Genomic DNA, 18,589 nt, shown 5'->3' with positions numbered 1-18,589 from the left:
TCTCTGGCCCTTTTTTTTTTTTTTTTTTTTAGTTGTCTGTCTTAAATTGAGTGGTAAAAGTTCTTTAGTCAGGATTTGTCTTTTATATAGTCATTTACCAGATATATGTACTATGACTATTTTTTTCCTAATAGCATTTTTTGAAAAGCAGAATGATTTTATTTTAATGAAGTCTGATTCATCACTTTTTTCTTTCATATTTAACACTGTATCCTATGAAATCTTTGCTTATGTCAAAAATCCTGAAGACTTCATTTTCTTTTAGAAGTTTCATAGTTTTAACTTTTTCAGGACTGTAAGTAGTTTCAAATTAATTGTTGTGTGTAGTATGATAAGAAGGGAGTCTCGATTATATTTTGACTGTAACTCATTTCACAATTGTTTTCTCCTAGCTATTGATCTTTTAAATTATGAAATGAAAGGTTTGCCCCTGATTAAAGAAAATTCAGGCATTAAAGAAAGGCAACATGTTTTAAGAAATGGAACCACTTTGTTGTCCCTTCAAGTTTTACCTGAAGGTAGATGGGCCTTTTCCATTTTATAGCATCTGGAGTAGAAGGTGCAAATTGTTTCTCCCTCTTCCTAACCCTCAATTCCATGTCCTCTTTGACATATAATACCCAGATGCCTACTTCAATTCTCTCTTTTATGCTCTGGAAGGTGTGTGTAAAAACTCCATAAATGGAACTCAAAGGACCTGGGCCTAGGAATATGGGAGAATGAGACCCTGTATCCATCCAATACAGAAACCACTAGCCATGCAGCTATTTAAATTAAGTAAAATTTAAAATTTAGTTACTTGGTCCCACTAGCCATATTTCAAGTGCTCAATAGCCACATGTGGCTAATGGGTACTATATTAGATGATGTGGACATAAAATATTTCCATTGCTGTAGAAAGTTCTACTGGACAGCACTGCTCTGGATCTGTGGATATGAACACTGGATGTTGTGCTACTGCTGTTGTTGATTAAATGATATTAGTTAGAAGAGGTCAACAGTTTTGTGTGAAAAATTAAAGAACTGATTTGGTCATTTAAAAGTAATACTAAATATAGTTATTTATGCCAAGTCGCCACGGTAATGGTCTGAATATTTGGGTCCCCTCCAGACTTCTATGTTGAAGCTTTAACTCCCAATGTGACAATACTAGGCAGTAGTGCCTTTGGGAAGTAATCAGATTTAGATGAGGTCATGAGAATGAAGTCCCCATGATGGCCCTTATAAGAGAAGGCAGAGGCATCAAAGCTTCTTCTCACCACAATGTGAGAATACAGGGGGTAGATGGCCATCTGCAAGGCAGGAAGTGGGCCCTCATCAAGAACCAAATCTGCTGGCACCATGATCTGGGACTTCCCAACCTCCAGAGCCATTGAGAAATAAATGTGTTTAATCCACTCAGTCTACAGTATTTTATTGTACGAGCCCAAGCCAGGACACCAACCCATTAAGTGTTACTGTATCTTTAAATTCTATTGAACTTTAAAACCCTGTCAATTTATCATAAACTATATAGTTCAATATTCAAAATTTATGTTGATGGTGCAAACCAATGGGCTCAAATCCTTTAAAATAATAGGGAGTAATACTGCCTATATGAAGTTTGGATAAAAAGAAAGACACTGGAGTTTAGGATATAAAATTACAAAAAAAAAGATTTCTAAGAACACGCACTCTTCACACTCTCTCAGTAAGTTATTTCAATGCCCAATCAACTTTAATATAACCCAGAATCTCTTATTTTTTTATGTATATAGCTGGACCACTTTTCATTTCTCACAAAAAAAAAAAGAGCACAATTTCCAATTAGTTAAAATAACAATCACAGGTAGCAATTCGTATAAATATAAATTAATTTATATTGGCTATTATTTATCATATTTATATTTAATATTATTATTATTTATAAATATTATATTTATAATATTTATATTTTGCACACAGGTTTATGTTGATACTAATATAGGAGTCGGAGTCTGGTGAAGAACGGCTTTCAGCAAAAAAGATGACTTGGGGAAGTATTGTTTTAAATGTGAGTAAAGTTAAGGAGCAAAAATTCAGAAAAAAGTCCTCAATAGTTGCAAAGAAATTATTATAGAAGAGAAGATGCTCTTGTGAGAAAACACTATCTTTTCAGGAAAAAACTTATAATGTTACATCGACAACAGGAAGAAACACAGTAATATGCTTCCAACTCTGTATCTATAGCAGATTATTTGCTAATCAACTATGGCACTCTTATCCATGAATATCCAGGTGCTGAAGTTGGCATAAATAGAATGTACTTGCTATTCCAGGACCACGTATAACCCTTTACAACAGAATCAGGGTCTGAGCCTTTAAATAGGTGGTTTCCAAATACCTAGCATATTATCTCCTCAGTACCCTAGTAGTTTGCCACACAGTCATTCAATCCCCCAGGTATGGGGCAGGTGTTTTTTGGAGTACATATTTATGGTACTTTCCTCACCAGACCCTTTTTCATTTCCAAACCCTTTTTACTTTACTCAAAATTTTCTTCATCAATTTCAATATATTATATTACATCTTCTTCCAGGATTTCCATTGTCTAGGCTTATCTTCTAACCCAAAGACACAGTTTATCTATAATTTAGCTTGTATTTACTTACTCAAGGGTTCTGTGATCTAATTCTATATGGTTTATTCAATGTCTTGATTAAACACAACACATTTTACTGAATGTCTGTTATGAGTCAACTCCCATGTTGGGCAAAAGAAATAAAAATAAAGCTATTTTAGACTTTGCAGCTTATCATTTATATATAATTTTTGGTGTTTGGCTGTTGTCAACTTCCACTGGACTTTATACCTCACCTCAAAGTACAGTAATACGTTATACTCAGCTTTTTAAAAAAGCTAAAAATCAACATTTTATGTATACTCACAATTTATGACAACCTATTTAACTTTTGTTTGATGAATATTGAAATTACATCTACATTTTAATAATCATTATCAGCTTACATCATCAGTAGTAGCAAGGCTTTCACTGGGAGTAAGTTCTGAGTTTGATGCTATCCAAGTACCAGAATTCACCGACTTCACATTTTCCCCTTCTTTTTCATTGTTCTCAGAAATATGTCTGGATACAATGTCCTAAATAAGGAAATAAGATAGTTACTTATGAAAAACATTTATGTTTAATCACAAATTAAAAGTAGAAGTGAAGAATAAATGCAATACTCCTTACCCCACAGATTAACTGTGACAAAGAAATAACATTAAAAACACTGAAAAATTGCTCAGAAAATTACTAAATCTAAAGCTACTTGAGTTACATAAGAAGATTTAAATAAAATGGCATGGAGGAGTTCCTGTTGTGGCTCAGCAGGTTAAGAATCCAACTAGTATCCATGAGGATTTGGGTTCAATCCCTGGCCTTGCTCAGTGGGTTAAGGATCCAGCATTGTTACAAGCTGTGGCATAGGTTCAGACGTGGCTCAGGTCCCACCTTGCTGTGTGGCTATGGAGTATGCCAGCAGCTGCAACTGTGATTTGACTCCTAGCCTGGGAACTTCCACATGCCACAGGTGTGGCCATAAAAAGAAAAAAGAACAAAAAAAGGCAAGGCAACACATAAAAAACAGATCAAAATACTTACAGAACAAGAACACAGTTCAGTCTAAGAAAGCAAGCAGATATAATTGAAGAATAGCAACACCAAAGTAGGAAAAAGAAAGTTAAGTACCAGATACCTGCAATGCATATAAAGCCCTCTGTCTCAAGTAGTCTGTATTAAGTAGCTGAAGCTCATGGAAGAGTTCAATAAGAAAATGTGGACGAGATTCATTTTGAGAAATCAATGTAGCTACTTCAGAATAAATAGTATCCCTCAAAGCTTCAAACATGGAAAAATCACTCCCCGTTTCTGGAAGACAGAAAAGATCAGGAAGTTAATATTGATAAAATATGTTCCTATTTTATTAACTTGTATCATGACTCCCAACTTTTAATTACTTAAAAATCAGAACACATATAACTCTATTTCCAGACTTTTAAAAAAAGAATCTTAAAATTACCAAGGTAAAAATAATCTTTGAAATATCAAGATACATGCTATTTATGAGAGAAATAACTACCTACTACTACTTAAACTTATTTCTCAATAATAACTATCTGGAAAATTTTATACATTTCACAGGAACAATCAGTGGTAACCTTCCAGCACTTGAACGAAGTAAGAAAATTCCAATAATTTTTTTTGCTAATATGAACTTTTTTACACAAAAGGAAATTTGTTTATTTTGTCAATGCTAAGAACAACACTGCTCCTACTTTAAGGTCTATCTAGTTAGGTCTACTAAATCTCATATTTCCACTATTGTGCCTACTGATGAAAAACTGAATTTGTAATTGTAACATAATTTTACTATAGTATTTCACTGATGTATTCACTATAAGTTGGAGCAGCAATGACCCAAATGAAGTTTTCAGCTTCACAGAATCTAGCCATCACTATTATTTAGCAACAATTCCGCTGCATGTATTTGTTGGTAACACAGAATTAACATCCTTAAAGATACACAATCATATCTTAAGAGCACAAATTATGAACTATTCCCATTTTGAGTTCTCTATGAAAAAAAAAAAAAAACCTCCAAGTGTTCTTCTAGTTATTAAAGTCTATAAACTTTCTAAATCAATAGCAGAAGCAGAGGTCAGTAAATATTCAAAAATATTCAAGCTCCACAAAAATAGTGATAATTTCTAAGAAAGGAAATTTGAAATGTTGAGTATTTTAAAATATTATGCTTTCAAATATATATGCAAAGACCATTAAAATTTAATTCACTTTTTGCAAGATAGAAATTTTAAAAATGAAAAGCAAATGTGGTCTAATGAAAAAAACCTTCCATTAATTTACTAAGTAAATTAACATCCTCAGGTCTCAATTTCCATACATATAAAATAATTAGGATAAGAAATGTGTAACTTCCCTATCTTGCCTCATTTATGAGTATAAAAGAGGTTATATACTAAAATTCTTAGTAGTTTTAAAATTTCAAATGTGATATGGTACTATAAAAATATTTATTATGAGCAGGAACCAAAACTATCTCTATAGAACATCTCTACTTACTGGAAAAATCCAGGTAAGAAAAATGTGGTAACACACAAATTTTCCCAATTTATACATTATATTGTAGTGTGGTCAATTTTAGATAATTTTTTATTTCAAAGATATAAGAATAAAGCATGATATCTTCCATACTTCTGTATGTGATAAAGTTATCAATTTAAATTATATGCGTGAAGATTAAATTATTCCCAAATAAAAATTATGCCAAACACATGCTTTATTCCCCCATCTATAACACAGAAGTAGAAGTTTTTGCCAGTCTCTCCTCTTGGACTAAAACACATTAGTTTAGGCTAGAAAAGTCTTTGTACTCAGTCCAATTCTCTGATTCCATCTTTTTATCCTACTTTCAGAGTTCTTTTCTTTTTTTTTTTTTTTGTCTTTTTGCTATTTCTTGGGCAGCTCCCGCGGCATATGGAGGTTCCCAGGCTAGGGGTCTAATCAGAGCTGTAGCCACCGGCCTATGCCAGAGCCACAGCAACTCGGGATCCGAGCCGCGTCTGCAACCTACACCACAGCTCACGGCAACGCCGGATTGTTAACCCACTGAGCAAGGGCAGGGATCGAACCCGCAACCTCATGGTTCCTAGTCGGATTCGTTAACCACTGCGCCACGACGGGAACTCCTTTAGGACATATCATTGATATATTTAGCTTTGTCCGTACCAGGTCCTTGTTTTTTGTTTTTTTCTTTAAATTCCCCAAAAGGTTTGTAACAGGCTCTTCCTTTTCATGTCAGGAGGTATTAAATAATATTTCCAATTCTAAATCATACAGAAACATATCTAATGAAAATTTATAATTTAAAGACAAAAATAGCATTCTGCAATTTTCTATGATCTTTATTTATCATGGTCTTTGCATGTCATAGTTATTTTTATTCAATGGTTTATTTTTTATACATGTTGACTAGTAAGGAAAAATTAGCAGCTACAACAAAAGTCATACATAATACTTAACACTGTAAATAAGAGCTAGGAATAAAAATAACTATTTTGTTTCCAAAAAATATTTGTTTGTAAGCATTTAAGGAACAAAATAAATAACTTCAAATAAAATACTAAATTATAAAAAGGTTTTTTCCCCCTACATGAATGTGTTGGTTATATTACATATACTAACAGAAAATAAAAACAAGTAGCCAATTCTACCAACCAACTAAAGAATTATAAATGAAAAGCTTCAGAATTTAATGAGTATGAATTCTCTTTCACTTTTACCAGCAAATGAGCAAATAACATACACACTAAACTAAATCTAAAAAAAAAAAAAAAAAATCAGAACAATAAAACTAAGGACGTTTAGGACCAATGGAAAATTTCAACAAAAAAGTGGACACCAAAACTAAGCAGATTGTTACCTGGCGCTTCATTGCATGCATTTCTGTTAGACTGCTGTAGTATTCTCCTAGCATGTGCTGTAGGAAAGGGCAGACATAAGGATGAACATAAAATGTGTATGAATAGTAAAGACAGGGTCTAAAATATGAATAAGTGAATGGAGAAAAGAAATAAGCAAATTTTTAAAAAATTGTTTCCCTGAATTGAAATGTTATCACAAAGTATGGTTTATGCTCTATTCAAAAACAGTCTGTTCAGGGAAAATATCAAAAGGTTTTCCATAAACTTGAACTGATGTGGCTGATGCTAACTATTGTAATAAACTTCTACCATTCACTCTTAGAAACTAATACATGAGGGGAAGCTTCCACAACTCCCAAGGGAGAAGAGGACTGTATAGGTCAATACCAGCAGCCATATATGCTACAATCTAATGATCATGGAACAAAAACTACTATTACATGCACGAAGAATATATATATTTAGGGTATTTAGGGTAAAGGTTAAAACTAAGTCTTTTTAGAAAAGAGGTATATTTGGAGTTCCCAATGTGGCTCAGTGGGTTAAGAACCCAACTAGTATCCATGAGGATGCAGGTTTGATCCTTGGCCTTGCTCAGTGAGTAAGGATCCAGCACTGCTGCAGAATGTGGCTTGTATACGACCTTGCTGTGGCTGTGATATAGGCCAGCAGATACAGCTCCAATTTAACCCCTAGCCTGGGAACTTCCATATGCCTCAGGTGTGGCCTAAAAAGGAAAGAAAAAAAAAAAAAAGAAGTATATTTACATTAATCAAATATTTTTTTAGTTCGCCAAAATTTGATAGTTATATTTTTCTAAGTTACAGTAAGTAGGTCTTAAGTACTTATGTCCAAATATCAATTATTTAGATAAATGATATACAATTTATTAAGCCTGTCAACTCAGCTGCCCTTCCTCAACTGTTTTACTATTTGAAGTGATCACTATTTGATAAAGATAGTGAAAGAAGATGGTAATTATAAAAACTTTGGTAAAATTCTGGTGTCCTAACAAGAGAACTGATGTTTGACAAAAGCATCCTGGGCTTAACAGGAGACTGGGATTGAAACTTCAGTACCACTTGCTAGCAGTATGATCTGGGGAAAGTCATTTCAAAGTACAAATAAATGTGATGTTTCTGATTACAGAAATAATACTCATTAAAACTTTTAGAAAAGATGGAGGTGTTTAAAAATGATAAAACCACTATGAACATTTTGATGCATTTTCTTCTGGTTTTTGTTTTTTTGTTTTTTGTTTTTACTGCCACACTCACAGTGTATGGAAATTCCCAGGCCAGGGACTGAATCCAAGCCACAGCTGTGACCTCTGCTAGATCCTTTAACCCACTGTGCTAGGTGGGGGATCGAACCTGTGCCTCCACCACAACCTGATCTGCTGCGGTTGGATTCTTAACCCACAGTGCAAAAGCAGGAACTCCTCTTCTAGTTTCTTCAGCCAGATTTTTTTTTTTTAGAGTAAGGTTTTATTTATTTATTTATTTAATTTATTTCTTTTCTAGGGCCACACCTGTGGCATATGGAAGTTCCCAGACTAGGGGTCTAATAGGAGCTGTAGCTGCCCGCCTTCACCAGAGCCACAGCAACGCAGGATCCGAGCCTCGTCTGTGACCTACACCACAGCTCATGGCAATGCTGGATCCTTAACCCACTGAGCAAGGCCAGGGATGGAACCTGCAACCTCATGGTTCCTAGTCAGATTCGTTAACCACTGAGCCATGATGGGAACTCCAAGATTTTTATTTAAAATAGTTAGAATCATGCTGTTCAGACAACACAAAATCCCAATTTCTTCTTTTCACTTCTGTCTTCCTTGGGATAGATGCCTACAAGTACAATTACTGGATTAAGGGCATGACTTTGTTTGAGAACAACTACCACTTTATATCACTGGCCCCTTATGAGCACTGGGAAAAAAACGGGTACTTCCCCCCATCATGTTTCCTCATCTGCAAAATGAAAATAAAACCAATTCACAGGATTATGAAACTCAAGTGCGATGAATAATTTGTTTAATTTGTAAACAGTAAGGCATAACACAAATGATTAGCCACTATTTTTATCATCTTCACCAAAGGTCTTATTGACAACTGAAAATTGAGAGTCCATATTTACTGTCTCTCTCTCCATATTTCTTTGAATTTACTTATTTTTTATAAATAAGGAAACTGCCAGTACTTATTGAAACTAAAGTGGTATCAAATACGTATGACTCCACTCATTCAATAAACACTCATCAAGTGCCCACCATATGTCAGGTACCCTGCTAACATTAAAGATACAAATATGAAGATATTATCTACTGTACTGCCCAGGGACTCAAAAAGTGATAGAGGCACTTAAACAGGTTCATATTATATAATGTGACACAGGCAATAAAAGAGTTTTCAGGCTATGACAGAAAAACAAAAAGGAGGAAGGGTAACCTATTCCAGGTTGGATTTGGATGCAATTCCAAAGTTACGGAATTAAGATTTTACTTGAGGTGTTCCCGTCATGGCACAGCAGAAATGAATCTGACTAGGAACCATGAGGTTGTGGGTTTGACCCCTGGCTTTGCTCAGTGGGTTAAGGATCCCAAGTTGCCATACGCTGTGGTGTAGGTCACAGATGCGGCTCGGATCTGATGTTGCTGTAGCTGTGGTGTAGGCCAGCAGCTGTAGCTCCAATTGGACCCCTAGCCTGGGAACTTCCATATGCCACCAGTGCGGCCCTGAAAAGCAAAAAAAAAAAAAAAAAAAAAAAATTTCACTTAAGAGTCTAGCAGAGAAAAGGGCTTGCAAATAGCAAAAAGACCCTAAGGCAGAAAAGACAACTGCTGAAGTGAGAAACAGCATGATGGCTATGGGAAAAACTGCAATTGTGTACCACTGAAAGAGTCAAGTTCAAGACAGGGTAGTATGAAATGAATCTGGAAAGGCAGGAAAAGAACCAACCTCTACTGGCTTACAGACTTTCTCCTATAAGCATGGTAAAGCCCAAAGGTTTTAAGCAAGAGAATGATATGATTTTATATCAAATTATTATTCAGATAATATTTTCAGAATTTCAAATCAGGAGTACCAAATTTATGTTAACTTTGTTCAAAATTTTATCAAAATGTGTCAAAAGATAGTACCACAATAACAATAAAAATTTTGTTTATATTTCTTAATTTCAATAATTGTGTACTGTAATCTCTATCATAAAATCTTGCATATGAAAGAAAAGTGTGATAGATCAATTTGAAGCTTGTCTTAATACAGCTTTTCAAATCTATATGAAAAAAATCCTTAAATTAAAACAAACCAATAAAGAACATACCTGAAGATATTTCTGTAGACCTACTACATCTTATTACTTTTTCCAGTTGCTCATGATTCTTTCCGCTGAATACTTTTGCTTGAACAGGCTCTTCAGTCTGGGCTGAATGTCTGTTCCTACTTTTGCAAGGTTCACATGTGCTAGACATACTGGCACTTTCATACCCTTGAGTAAAAAAAGTGACAACTGTTATCAGTTGCAACTAACTCACACTGAAAGGGAAAATGATTTCCATAATGAAGTAGTACAGGTAACTTAATTTAGAACACTGTGAAGGCCTAGTAAAAAAGGAAACAAAATAGTAATAATGCCTTGGAAATATCTTTGCAATTATCACTGGAGGCATGGGGTAATAATAAGAAATTCTAACACTCATTATCCTTTAATACTCCTCTCAATGAATACACCCCAATTCAAACTACATGGTAGACCTTATATAACCCATATTCTCTACTAGACTCCAAGTTAACAATTTTTCAATATTAGGAAATAAAAGAATCACATCCAATACATATAATATGTCCATGATTGACAGAAGAGTAAGAGACATTAAGTAATCAAATGCCTGCTTTTATATACCTTTTGTGTAATATGACTTCATTTAAAAAGTCTTCCCCATCCATCAGTTATACATATATTCTACTAAATCTTCCAAATTTCATTATTAATTTTTCTATGTATACCTTTGGTATCTAGCAAAGGCAGAAATTCAACTTTATTTTGTTCCACATGGACAGTTGGTTATACCTACCCTACCCTTTCCTACTTAATTAAAATTCAACCCTGGTCAATATACTGAATCTCCATACATACTGGGTTTTATTTCTGGGCATCACATCTGGTAAATTATCTACTCCAATGCATTTCCTTTTAGCCACAGAAAAGAAAGTGTGTTTAAACATCTGGTAAGGCAAGTCCTACTTAGCTTCTTCTCTTAGCTATTTTTGGGACCTCTACCCTTTCACATAAGCTCTGAGATTTTTTTCCCACCAATTTCAGAAATAATCCATGAGGATTCAAAATGGAATCAATTAAAAATATTAATTTGAGAGAATTGATATTTAATAATTTTATACGATCTTAGGATCTAATTTAAGTACATGGTTATGTTTTCACATTTGCTTAAGCTTATTCTGTGTTCTTCAAAAAAGTTTTTTAAGAACTAGTGCATTCTTTGTTAAATTTATTCCTAAGGATTTTTTGCCCTAATAACTTTGGATACTACTTTGAAAAGAGTATTTTCATTTCTAATGAGTATTATTAACATAGAAAAAAGTTTGCACATTTATTTCATAACTACTTTATTGATCTAGGTAATTATTTTCCAGCATCTCTGGGCTCAATTAGAAAAAAACATAAAATTTGTTTCCCTGCTTTTCAAATATCTATTCCACTTCTTCAATTTGTCGTAATTCCCAAACAATGCTAATGTTGGAGGTAGAGAGGGAATGCCTGTTAACTCCTAATTTTGATAAAGATATTTCAAAGGGAATGTTTTCATTTACAATGATGCTTAATTGGCTCTAGAGCTAACAAGCTTTATAATATCTATCTATCTATCTATCTATTTATTTATTTATTTATTTATTTATTTATTTATTTTTGTCTTTTTGTTATTTCTTTGGGCCGCTCCCGCGGCATATGGAGGTTCCCAGGCTAGGGGTCGAATCGGAGCTGTAGCCACCGGCCTACGCCAGAGCCGCGTCTGCGACCTGCACCACAGCTCACGGCAACGCCGGATTGTTAACCCACTGAGCAAGGGCAGGGATCGAACCCGCAACCTCATGGTTCCTAGTCAGATTTGTTAACCACTGGGCCACGACGGGAACTCCTATAATATCTAAATAATTGCCTTCTTAGGTGTATTTTCATTAGAATTAACTTAAAATTTTATGTAATCTACTGCTATGATATGACTTGGTATGATATGTCCTGCAATGTGGTTGATAAAATGCTGACAGATTTTCTGGTAACAAACCACGATTACATTTCTATAATAAAACCTACTGACAAAAGTCTGCTATTCTTTTGATATATTAGCAGATTAAATTTGCTAATACTTTACTTTCAAATTTATATTAATAACTGATATTAAACTACTGCTTTCTTTATTGAACTGTTATCTCTCCTTTTTACCTTCCCCTATATAAAGGTCTCTACCTGATTCATATGTTGTTTCTATGGTTTTCTTCAGATAGGCTACACCGTATCTTCTTTTCATCTACACAGATGAAGAGTCCCTTGTCTGAGAATAGGGTTCTTGAGTTGCAGTTCTTTTTGTCCATGATTGGATGTTATTTCACTTTCTTCCACTTTTTTATGTTGTAAGATTATGTGATGTCAGCTTGGTTTTTTCCAGTCAAGCTGATTATTAACTGATTATTTCAATCTAGAAACTTAGAAGATCTTTACTTTTTCCTTGGAATTGAAGAACTGTATCAGAATATACATAGGGGGAAGGGGTGTTTCTTTCCTTTCTTGCTCCTGGCTGGGCAATAGTCAACTATTTTGAATTGCAGTCTTGAGTCTTTCTTCATTAAAGATTTCTCTTTGTTATTTAATTACTGCCTCGCCACCTGTTTTTTTTTTTTTTCCCCCTCCCTTAGAATTCCTGATATATACCAGATCTCCAAGATTTGACTTTAAGCTTCTAATCATTTTCCTCTTGGTTTTATCTCTCATTACTTTTTATTCTCTGTCTAATGTCTATGTCTAATGACACAGGTCTTCCCCTCAATTATCTAGGCCAGTAATTTAGAACTTAATAGCATTCACCTTTTTCAAATAATCTAAACATTAAATGTGAAAATCATTTTTCCAAGTTCTAAAGAATTTACAATTCGATCTGTTTTTAAAAATAATTTAATCTGGTTAAGTATTATTATTTTACTAAAATATTTCCTTCGATAACTGTTTTTACTAGATTTTACCTTTTTCAGTGGTCTGCTTCTATGTCTTTTGTCTGGCTGCTATTCCCTTTTATGTGCACTGTTACAGTCACTGGGTTAGTCAGGACACTTACGGACCCTTAAGGTTGGACCCAAGTCCTGGGCAGCTTTAATGGCAGCATGCTGAGGATGCTTGGAAGTTTCATGCCCACAACGAAAGAGACGCTCTGCCTAGCAAGTTGTCAGCCTCCCATCAAGTCAGTAAGAGGAAGCCTCTTGACTCCTCAGTCTGCTCAGCTGCAAAAGTATATGTTCTACCACATTCAGGGGAGAGAGGATGCCACCTACTTGTTCAATGACACCCTTTCCCAGTAGCAGGAAAAGACTGTCACTCATGTAAGGGAGGGAGGTGTCCTACCCATGGCTGGAGGGGTACCATGGATCTCCTCAAAGCAAGTGTTTGCCCTAGATGCTCTCTAAAGAGAACAAAAAGCCTTGCTGCTTACATCTCCAGACCACAGCAACCCCTCTGCTGAGATGACAAGTTCCCAATATCAAGTTAGTCTGTGATATCCTATATTATAGTCAGCTTCCCTGTCTTTTCCTAAGACCTCATTCAAGTTAGGACCTCGTCATCTCATATCTAGGGTACTGCTTTCTTTGTTGGCCTCTCACACTCTCTAGTCACTCTCATTCATTTTGCACGAAACTTACTGGGAAAAAAGCCCTCTTGGTTACTTTTGACTTTTACATAAAACAGGGTCCAACAGCAAACAATATGATGGCCAAAAGTAACATGTAAAATGATATGAACTGCCTTGAAGAAAATCAAGTATGTTATTCTAACAAGAACATTTATGCAAATGGAATTAAGCCTATGACTGATGTTACTAAATCATGCAAAAGGTGCTGAATAAACACTAATCAAGATTAAAATATATATTAAAACATATATTATACAACACACAAAATTCTCTTTAGGGAGCCCCAGTTTTTTCTAAAAAAAACAAAACAAAAACAAAACTCCAGCTACCCTCCAAACAGCTGAAACTATAGAAGCATGCTATAATTATTAAGATGCTATAAAAAGAAGAAAAAAGCATGGTTTTACATGAGTCCCACATTAAAAACATCAAGGGCTATTTAGATTTCCAAAGTTAAGGTACTACTGTTGCTTAGTTTTTCTTTGGGGTACTTTAATAGCAATGCTCCAGGGAGAGTAGGAAATTCAATGAAAGTTAGTAATACTTCAGAGTAACACTTGCCAGGCCAGCTGATACAACAATAACAATGACAATACATGATGTTCATTGCTGTAAGGGGATTATCTCCTATCTCACTTCATCATTACTTGCCTTACCGCTTTGTTTTTCTCAGCATGAGTGGCTGATAACAGTTTAGAAAAAAACAGTATTTTTAGTTGTGTCTCCACTGTAGGCAACAGCTGCGTCATGGCACCATGGAGACCTTCCATGTATCCACAGGCCACACAGGTAAGGACTGAACCCCTACTGAATCCAAGTCTTGTCAGAAGTTGGCAGAAGGCCTTATAATCACTGGAAGGCTGTCAAGGGAGAACTTGCTCATCCACCTTCTCCTGGGTTCTGATGAAACACGAGACTATTTCACCTCCGCGAGGGCACATCTCCATCCCATACAGCAGTACTGGCTCCTCAGCTACTCGGTGTCCCACTACTCACACTGCAGCTGTCACCTGGCCCTTCCTGTTTTACTGTTGCCCTTGTAGTAAGTGGAATAAGGGGCACAGGGAGCTGGCACCTCTGGCTATTTTTCCTTTCTGTGCCTTAGAAAGTAATAAACTCTCTGAATCTAAAAAGGGCTGTTTTTTAACTGGTCACATCTGTCAGGCCTTGCCTGGCTTAATGCTAGACATCCATTTTAACTCAATCTTCATTAGTTAGCAACAAGAGTGGAAGAAGGGGAAAAAATGAAGATTCAGGGCTGGCTAGAACTCAAGGGGTCAGTGCATTAACAGTTCCATCCAATTTCCCAAGAAAGAATGGGCACCTCTCTAGCCTGGTAGAGCATGGCCAGATTATGGGTCTCATAACCAAGGGATAGGTCTGATAACTCAAACACGCAGCAAGGCAAGAAATCATGCTGAACTCATCAAGTCTGAATCTGAACCAAAGTTTAAAAGATGATTAACACATCACTGTAAAATCTTACTACAATAATATGTATCTTTACACATAAAGACCTTTGAAAGAGTACCATCGTTGGGAAACAACTTTAAATGAAGATTTTAGCATGCTACTTCTGAAAGACTGTCAGCATGTGCAAAAAACACACAGACAGTTCAGGCTAGTAAATCTGGGGTGGTACAACAGGCTGTACTCTCTCTCTCTCAAGATAGCAACTTAAGTCCTTCAGTGCTGGTCTATTTGTCATATACTATTTCCTTCCCCAGTTCTCTTCTCTTCTCACTTCATCCTGACTCTATGCTAGTTTTCTTATTGCCACTACAATTTGAAATGCTTTCCAATATTCTGTTGCTCTCCATTCCTACCTCCTTTAAGACAGAGTAAACATTCTTCTTCTAAGAATAGCTATTCCTATACCATAAAGAGAATAAAAGCAACATAAATAAGTGGTCTAGCTCAGCACTTCTCAGACTTTAATATGCATATATTCATATTAAAACATCTGGAATTTTACTAACATGCATATTGAAAAACAACGCATACTATTTCAGTTGGTATAAGGCAGGACCCAAGAGTCTGCATTTCTAATAAGCTCCCAGATGACGGCGATGCTGCTTGTCTATGGTTCACATTTTGAATAGCAAGGATTTTGCTACATATTATTCTGACTCTGCAGATATTAGTTTGGTTCTGCTATCAGGTCTTTTATCTTTGTGTGTGCGCCTTAAAGTGCTCTCAATGACAGATGGCCTTAGGTGTCTCTTTAACAAATGTGAATGTATGTTTTTGGCAAGTATTTTTACTTAAATATGAGAGAAGAAAGCAAACAGATTAGAATGTCAATATTTGCCTTAAAAAAAAAAAAGAAAAAAGCTGAACTGTGTATCTGGAACTATAATTCTTCAGAATAAAGGAGTTTCAAAAATACAAATAAACCAGGATTTCTAGGCTCAGGAAGACATGGCCATATGTTGGCTAAGAGTCCTCTAAGACCCTACTACTCAAAGTGTAGCCCACAGTCTACATCATCAATATTGGTCAACAATGGGAATTCCCATTGTGGTGCAGTGGAAACGAATCTGACTAGTATCCATGAGGACTTGGGTTTGATCCCTGGCGACATTCAGTGGGTTAAGGAGCCAGCATTGTCGTGACTTGTGGTATAGGTCACAGATGCAGCTTGGATCCTTTGTTGCTGTGGCTGTGGTGTACGTTGGCAACTGTAGCTCCAATTCAACCCCTAAACCAGGAACCTCCACATGCCCTGGGGGGTGCGGCCCTAAAAAAAATATTGGTCAACAATGCACAGGAGCTTATTAAAAACAGATTACCAGGTCCCTCTCCAGAGTGATTGGATCACAATTTCCAAGGAGATTTGTATGAAATATTAAGAAGCACTGCCACAGCACACTCAAATTAATTTACTGAATGAGAGAATGCTGGGCTAACAAATGTTAGTTTCTTTTCATTTATGCATATGATAAAAAGCATTTTTGTGCTGTGGGCATGGGCAAAAAGGCATTTTTGTGGAGCAGTACTAGGAGGAAAAAAAAAAAAAAATCACACAGTTACCCAGAGGGCCTCTCTCAAAATGGTCATTATCTAAGTAAATGTTCTCTAGTGGCACCAAGAGTGATCATGGAGAAGACATAGTAGTTGTATTTTCATTCATTTGAATAGTTTGGGATCACTGACTAATCTACTAAGTAAATCAACTCCTTCCAAAGCTATGGAACTGAAAACTTATTTCACAGATGATAAGGTATATGCTGAGAAAAATGTTACCCCTGTTCAAATCTGCTTATTTTTTTTATTAACTCAAATGAATTTATCACATCTATAGTTGTATAATCATAACAATCCAATTTCACAGGATTTCCATCTCACAAATCTGCTTGTTTAAATGTCAAATCAGATTCTACACATGAGAGGAGGGGTAGGAGCCAAGGATTTTAGGGTACATGAAGTACTGAAATTAAAAGAAAAAAAAAGTACATGTATTCTTTTTTATATCCATGGTTTTCATCAGATTTTTCAAGGGCACCATTATCCCAAAATGGCTGCAATGAATGCTGTCAAAGTTTACAAGTGGAGGGTTTTTTTTTGGCTGTGTCTGTGGCTGCACTTGAGTCAGGGATCGAATCTGCTAGAGTGAATTATTTATTGCAGAGTCTCCCAGAACCTTCACTTTATTAAACTTATATGTATTGTGAGCTTCCAAGAGGAGTTAGCTGAGAGTAGTGAGTTTTTCAACTTCTCTGATTATAAGACTAGAATATTTTCTTAAGCACCAAATATATCTCCTTGAACACAGAACCACCTTTCAAGGCCATAATCAAGAGGTGTCCCTTGTAAACTGCAAGGAGGATCTTTTAGCTCTAATATTCCAGATTTTAGCTAATAAATCTATTTTTAACCTAGTGTTAGACTTCAGCAAAATTTTCAAAAATCACAGAAAATTTTTTTAAAAAGTGGCATTTAGTTAACGCTATAAAGAGAACTCTGATGACAAGATTCAATAAGATTCAATAAAATATGGGTTAATGTTTTACCATATCAACTAAGGTTCAACTTCTAAAGGACTAAGAGCAAACTTGTCTTAAAAGTGATTTCAGGAGTTCCCATTGTGGCTCAGTGGTTAATGAATCCGACTAGGAACCATGAGGCTGTGGGTTTGATCCCTGGCCTCGCTCAGTGGATTAAGGATCCGATGTTGCCGTGAGCTGTGGTGTAGGTTGAAGACGTGGTTCGGATCCTGTGTTGCTGTGGCTCTGGCGTAGGCCAGTGGCTACAGCTCCGATTCGACCCCTAGTCTGGGAATCTCCATATGCTGTGGGTGCAGCCCTAGAAAAGGCAAAAAGACAAAAACAAAACAAAACAAAAACAGTGATTTCAGGAGTTCCTGTTGTAGCGCAGTGGAAGCAAATCTGACTAGGAACCATGAGGTTGTGGGTTCTATTCCTGGCCTTGCTCAGTGGGTTAAGGATCAGGGGTTGCCGTGAGCTGTGGTGTAGGTTACAGACGCAGCTCGGATCCTGCGTTGCTGTGACTGTGCCGTGTAGGACAGCAGCTGTAGCTCCAATTTGACCCCTAGCCTGGGAACCTCCATATGCCACAGGTATGGTCCTAAAAAGCAAAAAAAAAGGGGGGGGAGGATTTAATCTATATGATATTCAAATATTCAAAAATCGCAGTGCAGCTAGAGGCCCACATTTCTTTAAATTTAATCCATCAAGGATCTAGCCAGAAGTCATGAGTAAAGTTTTGCATGTAATATTAAACAAGAGAACAGTAAAACTTCAGAGCTCATAGGAACTACATAAATAGGAAACAAAAAGCTTTAAGGGAGTTCCCGTCATGGCTCAGTGGTTAATGAATCCGACTAGGAACCATGAGGTTGAGGGTTTGATCCCTGGCCTTGATCTGTGGGTTAAGGATCCGACGTTGCCATGAGCCGTGGTGTAGGTTGCAGACGTGGCTTGGATCCCACGTTGCTGTGGCTGTGGCATAGGCCAGTGGCTACAGCTCCAATTCAACCCCTGGCCTGGGAACCTCCATATGCTGCGAGTGTGGCCCTAGAAATGGCAAAAAGACCAAAAAAAAAAAAAAAAGCTTTACGAATCACAAAAAAGAATCCCATGTTTTAAAATATCTACATTAAACCCTACTTGATAAATTTGATTTAAAAATTCTTCAAATATAATTAAAAAACGACTTTAAGTAGGTCTTGAACAGTGCCTACTCACCTAG

At 36.0% G+C, this 18,589-nt stretch overlaps 1 protein-coding gene across 50 annotated transcripts in view; it reads right to left on the bottom strand.

Annotated features, from left to right (window-relative positions):
* The window catches only part of PCM1 (pericentriolar material 1), a 108,827-nt gene that overhangs the window by 38,049 nt on the left and 52,189 nt on the right, over positions 1-18,589 (bottom strand). For 25 of the 50 annotated variants that reach the window (XM_021077927.1, XM_021077912.1, XM_021077924.1 and 22 more), the window contains 4 exons: positions 9,787-9,951; positions 6,462-6,518; positions 3,717-3,889; positions 2,986-3,117 (listed from right to left, as the gene is read on the bottom strand). In XM_021077927.1, coding sequence (XP_020933586.1) covers positions 2,986-3,117; positions 3,717-3,889; positions 6,462-6,518; positions 9,787-9,951 — 527 coding nt within the window. The remainder of the gene's footprint in view (positions 1-2,985; positions 3,118-3,716; positions 3,890-6,461; positions 6,519-9,786; positions 9,952-18,589) is intronic. The other 25 variants (XM_021077933.1, XM_021077931.1, XM_021077935.1 and 22 more) reach the window with 2 other exon arrangements.

This window comes from Sus scrofa, chromosome 17 (genome assembly GCF_000003025.6).
Source record: "Sus scrofa isolate TJ Tabasco breed Duroc chromosome 17, Sscrofa11.1, whole genome shotgun sequence".
Taxonomy (NCBI): Eukaryota; Metazoa; Chordata; class Mammalia; order Artiodactyla; family Suidae; genus Sus; species Sus scrofa.
Note: the sequence above shows the minus strand (reverse complement) of the source record. Positions and strands in the feature narration are given on the sequence as shown.